General features: G+C 34.4%; 9 protein-coding genes across 9 annotated transcripts; 6 read left to right on the top strand and 3 right to left on the bottom strand.

Annotated features, from left to right (window-relative positions):
* Positions 1-29: 29 nt before the first annotated feature.
* On the top strand, positions 30-557 carry AC631_05545 (uncharacterized protein; the record flags this gene model as incomplete). Its single annotated transcript, XM_015614374.1, has 1 exon — positions 30-557. A coding segment is annotated over one exon (528 nt), but the record flags the coding sequence as incomplete, so codon positions are not given.
* A 96-nt stretch (positions 558-653) lies between these two features.
* Positions 654-1,637, bottom strand: DIM1 (putative dimethyladenosine transferase; the record flags this gene model as incomplete). The annotated part of the gene is made up of 1 exon (XM_015614373.1): positions 654-1,637. The coding sequence occupies one exon, from the start codon at positions 1,635-1,637 to the stop codon at positions 654-656; it is 984 nt and encodes a 327-aa protein (XP_015464805.1).
* Positions 1,638-1,966: 329 nt separating this feature from the next.
* Positions 1,967-4,135, top strand: KAR9 (Kar9p; the record flags this gene model as incomplete). Its single annotated transcript, XM_015614372.1, has 1 exon — positions 1,967-4,135. One exon carries the CDS (start codon positions 1,967-1,969, stop codon positions 4,133-4,135), a length of 2,169 nt encoding a protein of 722 aa, XP_015464804.1.
* Positions 4,136-4,192: 57 nt separating this feature from the next.
* Positions 4,193-4,636, bottom strand: AC631_05542 (uncharacterized protein; the record flags this gene model as incomplete). The annotated part of the gene is made up of 1 exon (XM_015614371.1): positions 4,193-4,636. One exon carries the CDS (start codon positions 4,634-4,636, stop codon positions 4,193-4,195), a length of 444 nt encoding a protein of 147 aa, XP_015464803.1.
* Positions 4,637-4,794: 158 nt separating this feature from the next.
* Positions 4,795-6,402, top strand: AGM1 (phosphoacetylglucosamine mutase; the record flags this gene model as incomplete). Its single annotated transcript, XM_015614370.1, has 1 exon — positions 4,795-6,402. The coding sequence occupies one exon, from the start codon at positions 4,795-4,797 to the stop codon at positions 6,400-6,402; it is 1,608 nt and encodes a 535-aa protein (XP_015464802.1).
* A 36-nt stretch (positions 6,403-6,438) lies between these two features.
* On the bottom strand, positions 6,439-7,146 carry AC631_05540 (uncharacterized protein; the record flags this gene model as incomplete). Its single annotated transcript, XM_015614369.1, has 1 exon — positions 6,439-7,146. The coding sequence occupies one exon, from the start codon at positions 7,144-7,146 to the stop codon at positions 6,439-6,441; it is 708 nt and encodes a 235-aa protein (XP_015464801.1).
* A 191-nt stretch (positions 7,147-7,337) lies between these two features.
* Positions 7,338-8,552, top strand: AC631_05539 (uncharacterized protein; the record flags this gene model as incomplete). The annotated part of the gene is made up of 1 exon (XM_015614368.1): positions 7,338-8,552. The coding sequence occupies one exon, from the start codon at positions 7,338-7,340 to the stop codon at positions 8,550-8,552; it is 1,215 nt and encodes a 404-aa protein (XP_015464800.1).
* Positions 8,553-8,724: 172 nt separating this feature from the next.
* On the top strand, positions 8,725-10,632 carry AC631_05538 (uncharacterized protein; the record flags this gene model as incomplete). The annotated part of the gene is made up of 1 exon (XM_015614367.1): positions 8,725-10,632. The coding sequence occupies one exon, from the start codon at positions 8,725-8,727 to the stop codon at positions 10,630-10,632; it is 1,908 nt and encodes a 635-aa protein (XP_015464799.1).
* An 89-nt stretch (positions 10,633-10,721) lies between these two features.
* On the top strand, positions 10,722-11,363 carry AC631_05537 (uncharacterized protein; the record flags this gene model as incomplete). Its single annotated transcript, XM_015614366.1, has 1 exon — positions 10,722-11,363. The coding sequence occupies one exon, from the start codon at positions 10,722-10,724 to the stop codon at positions 11,361-11,363; it is 642 nt and encodes a 213-aa protein (XP_015464798.1).
* Positions 11,364-11,824: the final 461 nt, after the last annotated feature.

The following is an 11,824-nucleotide window of genomic DNA, read 5'->3' as shown; positions in this document are numbered from 1 at the left end:
TATTATATATATTTGGTGGTATCTATGAGAAAGGAGACCATGAATTTAATTTGGATTCTTTATACGCCATAGACTTAAGTAAGTTAGATGGGGTTAAGGTGCTATGGGAAGATTTAACTGAATTAGAACAAGAACTCGAAGATTCAGATGATGAAGACGATGACGATTTCGAATATGAAGGTGAAGGTGACGATGACGATTCAGAAAGAAACACAGATACTAAATTAGAAGTAGAGGAAGAAGAGGAAGAAGAGGAAGAAGCAAGTGAGGATGAAATGGAAATACCTGATCCAAGACCTTGGTTACCACATCCAAAACCATTTGAAACCTTGCGTGCTTTCTATGTTCGTACTGGTGCCCAATTTTTAGAATGGGCAATCTCGAGTAACAGAGAGAAGAGAGGTAAATATTTGAAAAAGGCTTCTTTTGATTTATGTGAAGGAAGATTTTGGGAAAGAAGAGAGCAAGTTAGTATTTCTGAAGATTCTTTGGAAGAATTAGGTGGTGTCGGCGACATTATTGAAAAGGATAATTCGAAAGTTACAAAGAGGAGATAAACCATATAGATCTATATTATATTATGTTATATTATTTAATTGTGTCTAATAGAATCTTAGGCTAATGTACATAAAGATGTTAAGAAGTAAAAGCAACTATGCAAAATGAATACCAACTTGATGGAATGCGTATAATAATTTTAAGAAATCAGTTTGATCTAATTTAGCAGCTCTCTTATCAGAAAAGCCAGTCTCTGTCAAAACCTGTTCTATTTTACTTTTAACAATATCAGTCATTGAAGATTTGTCATCAACCATCATAGAATCGTCTCCGTTTGCATCAGCATTTAAAGTAGACAAGTAAGTCTTATAATTCTTCTCCAATATATCAAGTATGTTATTAGACTTGAAACCAGCAGCGATTGTTTTATTCTTTCTCACAAAACATATACGTAATAACCCATCCCACTCGTTGAAGTCAATATTAGGTCTTGGAATCTTCACCTCAATTCTCACCACAGATGATTCGACTTGGGGTGGAGGACGGAAATTGTTCCTACCCACCTTCATAATATGCGTAACGTTAGCCCACATCTGAACATTCGCAGATAACCTACAGTATAATGCATCACCTGGTCTTGCAAGTAATCTCATGGCAAATTCTCTTTGAAACATAAGAATCGACACTCTTGGAGGTCTAGGTTGATTCAACAATTTGAAAACCAACGGCGACGAAATTTGATATGGCGTATTAGAGATACACACATCAAAGTATGGTAGGTCTGTCTTTATAAAATCACCTAACAAGATTTCTAGTTTCTTCTGGTTAGGAGTCCCGTGAACTCTCTTGGTCAACTCAGCGGCCATTCTGGGATCCATTTCACTGGCAATAACTTTCCTGGCCTGCTCTAAAATACGAACAGTCAAGTTACCCGTACCCGGACCAACTTCCAACACTATGTCGCTGGGTTTTAATCCTGCTTTATCGACAATACCTTGTGCAACTAAAGGATTTTTTAAAATATGTTGACCCAAATTAGTATTGAACTTAAATACTGAATTTAAATGTTTTTCTGCAGAAACCGTGGTACCTGTTGGGTCTGCACTGGTACTGAACTTCTTTCTTGCTGCTTTAGCCATTATCTATCCCTTTAACCTATGGTTTGCTCCTTTTATCTTGGTCCTTAAAACTCAAGCTCATCTCTTAAAAAAAATATTATCGCAAAAAAATTGGTCCGTTTTGCGTTAGATTTTTTGCGCTCCACAGATCATTAAGATTATAAACAAAACAAAGTCCCACCTTTTAGGACCTGATGAAACTGTTCTAATTGATGTATTTTAAGACATACATATACTGAAATATTATTTCACATATATTGAGGTGTATAAAATTATTGCTAAGATAATTGAATTCTTTTTTAAGAGCTAAATAAGACCTATTGTATATAGGGACCGACAAGAATGCAAATATGACTTATCGAGAGAATAATATAGTATTATCGCAAATTGTGAATTCTACGCCTAGATCATCGTTTTTTGATGAGTTGATTGAAATACCTAATAATACAATATTGCTGTCTCATGACTTGTTCAAAATCAATAAAATAGTGGATGATATATTTGGCTACTTATCACAATTGATAGGAATGTTTAGAGAACTTCGGAATTCAGAGATGAAGGAGATGGACGACATACGGTGGTTTTATGAAGGCAAAGATGGGATATACGACTTGGTAAAAAACATGGAAAATATCGATTCTATTATATCACAGCTATTAGGAACGGTGGATGCCCACGCACATGGTCTTCCTGATTTCACAAGTTTACTCGGCAAGTTTGAAGAGACGAGTGATCTATTATTGGAGGTAAAGAAATATCTAATTGTTTTCAAGAAGAAAGTTGATATTGCCATAAATTTTGTGGAAATAAACGATAATATAATAGGGACGCTTCTACGAGAAATAGAACAATGTATTGACATTTATCTGAATTTACTGGAATTGAAATTATCCAGCCCCAAACGGCACCTAAGTAAGTTCAATTTGGAAGTAATCATATCTAAGATGAAGATAAATTACCTCACATCAACTAATTTTTCGACAAAATCGTTGCGGCTTCCAACGTTTAATGAATTAGATGAACATTTATATAACGAGTATCTCAGCTTAGAGGCCAGAATATCACCCCTCAAAGTATCGCTAGAATATTTGCCACTCAGGATCGAAGAATTCAATATATTCTGTAAATCAATATCAGTTGCAAATTTATTTCCTCATTCGCTATCTACGATTGAAGATAATCATTCCAAACTTACCAAAAGATGGGAACATTTACAGAACGGATTGAAATTAATAAAAAGGGAGTCATTGGATTCCAAATGGAATGAAATATTTACATACCTAATTCACGAAATCATTTCCAAATGTGATTTTCTTATCGAAAGTTTGCAGGACAAACGTGATGAGCAACATTTAATAACAGATGAAATTGGATCTACCTATAAACTATGTTCTAATTCCATTACATTGATTACTAAAGCATTTGCAGAGTCTACTATTTATGAATCACCTTTGGTATCGTTATTTAATGAAAGCCTTGTACCTAAATGGCAAACTTTAAATGAATTACTTTCCGGCCCTTTGAGTTCACCAAGCACTATAACTCCAAACTATGCTTCACTTTCAAATTTAAATGGTAATACTCTAAAAACTTATCACACGTTCAAAAGATCACCAACTCCAGAGAACTCGAATAAGGAAATCTTTCCAAAAAAATCTGACCATGGATTAGGAATAGATTTGGGTGTGGATGTCGCTTCCTCTAGAGTTCCTTTCAGTATTGAAAAGAAGGATAGAGTAAGGAATTTCCTTAGTCCGGAACCTAAAAATAATAACACGAAGAGAGACTTGAAGGAATCCTTCACTAATATAGAGGATGAGGCTGATCTGAAATTGGAATTCTTTGATAAAGGTGATAATGAATCCATGAAGGAAGATGATGAAATAACATTGGTTAATTCGAAAACTCCAAAGCTTCCATATGAGACTGATCATATAAATCACAAAGTCTCCAGGCTAAAAATTCAAGATACCTACGAATCCGTGAACATCTGGGACTATTTATTGAATACTAAATCCAATTTCCCTTCACGAATTCCATTTATATCAGAAGACTATATCAGTCGAGGTTTGCCTGTCATAAAAAAGAAATACCTTACCAAAAGTAAGCGTTCAAGAATTCCCACAATCAGCCCTAATCATCCCATATTCAATGATTCTCCCGAAAGACGAAATGAAATGATTTCTTTAAAACCACCATTATTCTTAATAAACAGATCAAATACAATACTGCACCCTTCACCAACACCAACCAGATCCCGAATTCAATCAGAAGACGAAGATGTATTCCGCAAGCCTTCTAGAAAACCATCCATTATTCGAAGTTCGAACAGCATAGTTTCTGGTCAGTTATCAAGAACATCGTCCTTAAGCGAGACTATTACTCCGAATCTTGTCTATCAACAATCACCTACTTATAGATCTACATCCCCTGATAGACCATCGTCTTCAATAGGCTCGAGGTTCGACGATAAGCATCTAATACAACCTCTAAAAAGTGGAAAACCTGACTGGAAATAATATTAACATTTCGTTACTTCATCATATTTATTTACATAGTATTTAATAGTTGTAATATTACTTTGAATTCTTTTCATTACTTTTCTCAGGATTCATGGTCTTACTAGTAAACCCATCTAAAAAGAAGTCCCTTCCAAATATCTTATACATCAAACTATTTTTCTCCACTTGCCATTTTTCAACTTCATCAAATCTCCGTACCTCATTACCTTCTAATAACTCACCTTCTTGAACTTTCTTGGTCGATTTACCCTCTAACCTCCTGTAAATTTCGTACGAGGGTATCAATATCACTGGGATTGAAAACATTATCATATATATACCATAGTATCTAGTTTTGACTGCCTTTGGTGCTTTTTTCCAATTGGCTCTTCCGGTTTCAACTAATTCTTGTATGAATTCTGAATCTTTTGATTTCGGTTTAGGTTTAGGTTTAATATAGGCCAGTTTGCCCTCTCTATGAAATGGCGAATTATCAAATTTACTAGGTTTACTAGACATTTGTATAGGTGTATAGAGTCTGCTATATCTTTCAATAATCTATTTTGATTTTTTCCCAAAATCGGAAACTAAAAATAACAGCCGCTTTAAATTTCAGAAAATTGATCTGTTACAAAAAAGTTGATTTAAATCAAGATTGCCAGTCAATTACAACAATAATGTCCCTTGAAGAAGCGTTATCGCAATATTTGCCCAAACACCCAAAGCCTGAAGGCTTAAATTTTGCTTATGGAACTGCTGGATTTCGTATGAAAGCCAAGGATTTGGATTATGTCAACTATACTGTGGGTATAATCGCTACGTTACGTTCCAAATATCTTAAGGGAAAGACTATCGGTGTGATGGTCACAGCATCTCATAACCCTCCAGAAGATAATGGTGTTAAGGTTGTTGATCCTTATGGAAGTATGTTAGAAACTTCGTGGGAAGCATATGCAACAAAGTTAGCCAATTCCACCCATGAAGAATTAGGTGATAACATTAAGCAAATTTGTTCCGAATTAGGGATTGATTTGAACCAAAAGTCGCATACTATAATTGGTAGAGACTCTAGGGACTCAAGTCCAGCTTTATCGGATTCTACTATTGATGGTATCAAATCGATTCCAAATTCAACATTCAAGGATTACGGATTAAATACGACGCCTCAATTGCATTATTTGACGAGAACCATCAACGATGCAACGTTTGGTGAGGCATCTGAAGATGGTTACTACTCAAAGATGGCAAAAGCATTTAAAAATATTTATGAAATCAGTAATAACAGTGAAAAGCTTGATATTACTATTGATGCTGCGAATGGGGTGGGGGCTCCTAAAGTAACAGATTTATTGCAAAAATACTTATCTGATGAAATTTCGTTTACGTTGGTCAATGACGCTTATACTAAACCAAAGTTATTGAACTGGGATTGTGGTGCCGATTTTGTCAAAACTAATCAAAAACTACCATTAAATGTTGATCCGATCTCAAATAAGTTATATGCTTCATTTGATGGTGATGCAGACAGGCTTATTTGCTACTGCCAAAACGATAAAGGCGAATTTAAGTTATTTGATGGAGACAAAATGTCTACATTGATTGCATTGTTCTTTCAACAGTTATTTGCTAACATTAACTCCGATAAATTGAAGTTGAATATTGGCGTCGTCCAAACTGCTTATGCCAATGGCTCTTCAACAGCTTACGTCGAGAATGTTTTAAAAATTCCTGTTCGTTGTACTCCAACAGGTGTGAAACATTTACACCACGAAGCAGAAAAATTTGACATTGGTATTTATTTTGAAGCAAATGGGCATGGTACAGTGACATTTTCCAAAGAAGCGGAAAATCAAATTTTCGAATATAAAGCTGATGACTCGAATGCAAAAGAAGCAGAGTCTATTAAAGTCTTACAAAACCTTACGCAATTAATTAACCAAACTGTTGGAGATGCGATTTCTGATTTATTGACTATTTTAATTATCGTTCATTTCTTAAAATTGAGTCCTGATGACTGGGACAAAGCTTACACTGATTTACCTAATCGTTTAATAAAAGTGGTTGTTCCAGATAGATCGATATTTAAAACTACAAATGCTGAAAGAACTTTAGTAGAACCAGCTGGATTGCAAAAGAAAATTGACGAGCTTGTTGAAAAATACCCTAAGGGAAGGTCTTTTGTTAGAGCATCCGGCACTGAAGATGCAGTTAGAGTCTATGCCGAAGCCGATACAAAAGAAAATGCTGTTGAATTATCGCAGTTGGTAGGCGATTTAGTTAAATAGTTTATTTACAGTAACATGCAATAGGCGTTTAGTATGCTAAGAATCACCTCTGTAGTGAACTTTTTTGAAATCGCCAGGTGTAGTCATACTACTCCCGAGCGACCAAAGGCCTCTTCGTAACCATTTCGCCCTAGCTTCCAATTTCCTATACCAAGACTCATTATCCCCAAACTCTGCTCCTATTTTACCCTCATATACCACCCCTAGTCCATTTCGAAGCATCTCTGCACTTATGTCCTTTCTACCCGTCCACTTCCAAACCTGTGCTCGTCCAACCAATCTTTTATATTGGTCAATCAGATACGGCGTAACCACCACATTTCTTCCAAGTATATAATTTTTCAACCACAATAACGCTTCTTCGGAGTATGGCTGTGCTGGCTTTCCCCAATGTGCTCTCTCTGGTGCATCAACACCACACAATCTGACCATTAAGGTCTCATCTTTCAATTCAGTTCTATTCGTAGGAACATGTCTCAACCACCCCCAACCGAGCAATATTCCTCCCGGCGTATGATAAAACCTGAAATTATCTCCGTCTCCAACTCTAGTCACCCTACCATATAATGTGGTTTGCTTCTCGAGTATCTCTGGCGTTAAATCAAGGTAATTGCGAATACGACGAACATATCGCTTATAAAATCTGTATGACAAAAACAAAGACGTTGTTACGCCTGCAGAAAGAAGTAATACTTTTGGATGTATAAGTGTTATACTCTCTGGTTCAGACGGTATGGGAGGCATAATTTCACTAATATATAAGTCTATTTATATTGGAATGAAATAATAGTATTTGATCTCTATTTATATTTTTTCGATTATGGGGACAGTGTGTATATAGTAAAGGCCTTAAAGGTGAAGAATTACTTAGTGATAATGAATCAAGTTTTTCTTTAGTATAGAGGTGAAATTTCAACTAATTACTATTCTAAATAATGTCAATAGCAGATGGAGAGTATGAGATTGATCTTTCGTCTTTTTTGGGAAAAGATCATGTCTCCGAACAAGATAATTCACTAGGCATAAGATACGGGTTTATACCTGATTCAATGGACCAGACTAGTCCACTTACTTTGTATCAGACGGACCAGGAAAGTTTAATACGAGCTAAGACTATAGACAGCTCAGGAGGCAATGTTATCATATTTGAAGGGAATCCAAAGAGGCTGGGACCTTCCAAGAATCCTGCAAATGAAACGTATTTCCTCACTGTGTCACTAGAGGGAGAAAACCAGGTTGTGTTAAAAAAGTTGAACAACACGATTCGAGTTTCTAAATCACGTAATGTTGCCAAGTGGGAAAGAAAAATCGAACTGTGGGATAAGGAGAATAATAGTCGACAAAACAGTAATATATATATTCCAAAAATAGATGAGAGACCTTCACATACGAACAACGGCAAGTCGACCAAAGCATCTAAAAGGCCACCAGCAGCAAATTCCAAGATTAAAAGCAATGAAGTCATTATCGATTCTGATGAAGAATCAGGCTTCATAGATGATGGCATGAATGACTCGGAATTTCCTGATATTCAGTTTGATTCTGCACCTGAAGAAGCCAATATAGCTAAGAAACTTTCGACCTCCCAGACACCTACACAAAGTACATCCAAGATACGCTCTGAAGTGAAACCAGACAAAGAGGATAAACAAAAACTATCCTCAAAGGCAGCATCTAAACTGGGACCGAAACCAGGACTCAAATCAGGGCTGAAACCAGGCCCTAAGCCCAAGGCTAATGTGGAATCCAATGCAAAGACCGTAACGCAAGCATCTTCAAAGACAAACTTGAAAAACATACAACCCATGAAGCCAGAGAATAATAATTCAGATTTGGATATCGATGATGATTTTAAGGACTTAGAGGACCAATTGCGAGAGGTATTAGAAGAAGACGGACAAGTTGCAAATAAGCCACAGACTACTGTCGTTGATGACGATGATGACGATGAGAGTGACGCAGACGATTATCATTATCCTTCCCTGGCCCCAATTAAGATCAATTTTGAAGAAGGTGGTTTGAGTAAAAATACTCGTCCCATTTTAAATAAATCATTCTCAGGAAACTCTCAAAGTAAGCCAATGAGTTTGAAGGATTTAGTGGGTAGCAGAAGAAAGGTCGATGAGGACCCAAGCAGCGAAGAAGAGTAAGTGGTTATTTATGTCATTGTTCAGTTCATTTAATTTCCCAACTTATATTTAATACATATAATAGTATATATATTTTCTTCATAGATGGGCGAATACATCATTTACTGTTATCAGCGCACTGAAAAATCACTTCTATTGTACTTACTTACTATTGATAAATAATACCCAAACGATGAAAAGAAATGTAGAAGACGAAAGTTCTTCATCCTCAGATAGTAGTGATGATGATTTGGTTGGGCCTTCATTGGATGATACGCCTTCTGATTTTGAGAAACAGAAACCATTGAAGAAACGGAAAAAAAAAACGATAATCGATGAAACAAAACTTATAGAAAATATACAATTCAATGAAGAATACGGCTATTCGTATTTGCAAGAGTCGAATGTGAGTTGCGTTACTTTGAATCCTATAGATGATTCAATTCTAATTGCAGGGTTAAAAAATGGTTCAGTGAAATTTTGGCGCAAGAAGACCAGTACAGGTAATGAAAAAAGTAAAGATAAGGATAAAGACAACAAGGAGGGCGATACAGGACAACTTGAATTTATTAAGCAATTCTCCGCTCATCCTCAGAAGGAAGTTTCCCAGTTGATAATAGATAGTGATGGTACAAGATTAGCAAGTATTGCAAAAAATGATTCGAATGTTAAGATCTTTGACTTGGTAACATTAGACATGATACAAGTCGTTAACTTAAATTTTATACCCAATACTAAGTCTAATTATGTTAGTTGTTGGTATAAGTCTGGAAACATAAATCATCTAGTAATTAATGAACAGGATACTAATAGAATTCATATTTTAAACCCTGATGATGACGACACCGAAATAATTAAAACCATTCATAGAAATCGATTGAATGTGATATCTTATAATCCTAAGTACCAATGTATTATATCTTCTGACATGAAGGGCATTATTGAATATTGGACGCCTCAAGAAGAGAATACACCGAAATCTGTGCAATTCAAATATAAATCGGAGACTGATTTACTTGAATTTGCTAAGAGTAAATCACCACCAACGTGCATAAGTTTCTCTCCTGATTTTGAAACGTTTGCAACTATTTCATATCCTGACAATTGTATACGATTATTTGATTTCAAATCTGGAAAATTGTTGAAATCATACGATGAATCTATCAAAATATACGAAAAAGACGAAGCAAACATTCAACTAAAGCTTATAAATGCAGAAAGAAAAATATTCATAGATAGTCCAGAAGATATACTTGAGCAAAGAAATATTATATTTGATGAAAGTGGAAAATTTTTACTTTTTGGCACTTTACAAGGTATTAAAATCTTGAGCTTGCAAACTAACAAAGTAATCAAGATTCTAGGTACTGATGACCAATTGCAACTTAATCTAAGATTTCATCAACTATTATTGTCAAATAAATCCTCAATTAGTAATTTTAGTACGGAAATGTTATCATCTAATAATTCTATACTTAATTCTAGTTTGAATAAGGTTCCAATTTTGATATCGTCGGCAGTCAATTCAGATAAAATCTTTTTGTTTAACAATTTACAAACACCAAGACATAATGATATTGATTTTACTATCAAACCCAGAGTTAAAAAACAAACACCTATTAAGGAGAATAAATCATCAAAAATAATATTGCATACTACTTCAGGAGATATCAAATTAAAATTATTTAATGATTTAGCTCCTAAAACAACAGAAAATTTCATCAAACTTTGTGAAAAGGGTTACTACAATTCTACTATTTTTCATCGTGTTATTAAAGATTTTATGATCCAAGCTGGTGACCCGTTAGGAAATGGAACAGGCGGCGAATCATATTGGGGTGGGTATTTGAAGGATGAATTTAATTCAACTTTAAGACATTCTAAGCCCTTCATGGTAAGCATGGCTAACTCAGGCCCCGATACAAATGGTTCTCAATTTTTCATTACAACAGAAAAGGCTCCATGGCTCGATAATAAACATACAATTTTTGCAGAAGTCATAGACGGTTTTGAAGCTGTGAAATCAATTGAAAATACGGAAACGGACGCCGATGATAAGCCTTTGGATCAAGTTGTTCTACTCTCCACTAGCACAGAATAATAAAAATGTAAATTATTTAGATCAGAATTCGCGATATAAATATAAACCATCAATATTATCTTTAATGTTTATACTGTAAATATTACACAATGGATCAATATACATACAAAGAATTAGATGGAAGGATAAATGGCCTTGAGTTACAACTAGGCATAGATAATGAAATAAAGAAGAGCTCAAATGATACTGTGATATCGCAATTAACTAAAATACAAAAGAAGCTAAATAAATTCTATGACTCAAATGCAGAATTAGAGACATTAAATAGAATTATAAGTGACCTACAAATATGGGATAAGATAAAACAATCTCCAACCGAACTTCCTTCAAACAAAAGCACAGATAAAGGTGTATCAAACGAACTTACCATAGATATGAAACAAAAATTGGTGCTCATGAAATATCCTGCTATTAAAGAAGCATATAATAATTTAATTCAATTATCAAATATGGATATCCCAAAGTTAATCAATTACATCGAAACTAGTCAAGATAAGAGTCACAACTTCAATAGTGACAATTATGAACTTCTACAAAGAAAGCAAATAATACAAGATATAACAAATAATTTTCATTTACTTGTCATGAAGAATATGATTGTTTTTGAGAAATACCTTAACTTAATGGTTCGTGAAAACAAATACTGGGTAAGCATTGATGAGCAAGTTCAAGCATTACGTAGAAAGCTATTGAAAGTTGAGAATAATCGCAACGTACAAAATAAATACTAAGATATGTAATATTGGCATCTCAGAAGTGTATTTCTCGATCTACATGGGTATGTCTTAATACAAATATTCTAATGTTAATGGTGATCTAACTAAAACAAAAACTTGCTGAGTTCTGGGCTTTATTTGCTAATATCATCGTTCTTGATAGGTACTGGCTATCTCTCATATAATTAAATAGAACCTGTAATCATATACAATATCTATTAACATTTTCTTGGGTTTCTGTAATTATACTTGAAGTTTCTATAAAATAAGTTAGTTAAACATCTCTCCATCTTTTGTAATCAATGTTTAATTTGCAAGTTTTTCGACTTTTTGTTAAAATCTATAAAATAATTAAAAAAATACAATAATCAGATTTAAGACAGTGTGCTTCAATGAATTTCATATCATAAACACAAGGGGCTCTATTAATCAATAAATTATTGAAGGTACCACTTACAAAGGTTGCTAAATGTAGT

The sequence above is a fragment of the Debaryomyces fabryi genome (genome assembly GCF_001447935.2).
Source record: "Debaryomyces fabryi strain CBS 789 chromosome Unknown contig00226, whole genome shotgun sequence".
NCBI lineage: Eukaryota > Fungi > Ascomycota > Pichiomycetes > Serinales > Debaryomycetaceae > Debaryomyces > Debaryomyces fabryi.
This window is presented reverse-complemented; position numbering and strand designations above follow the sequence as displayed.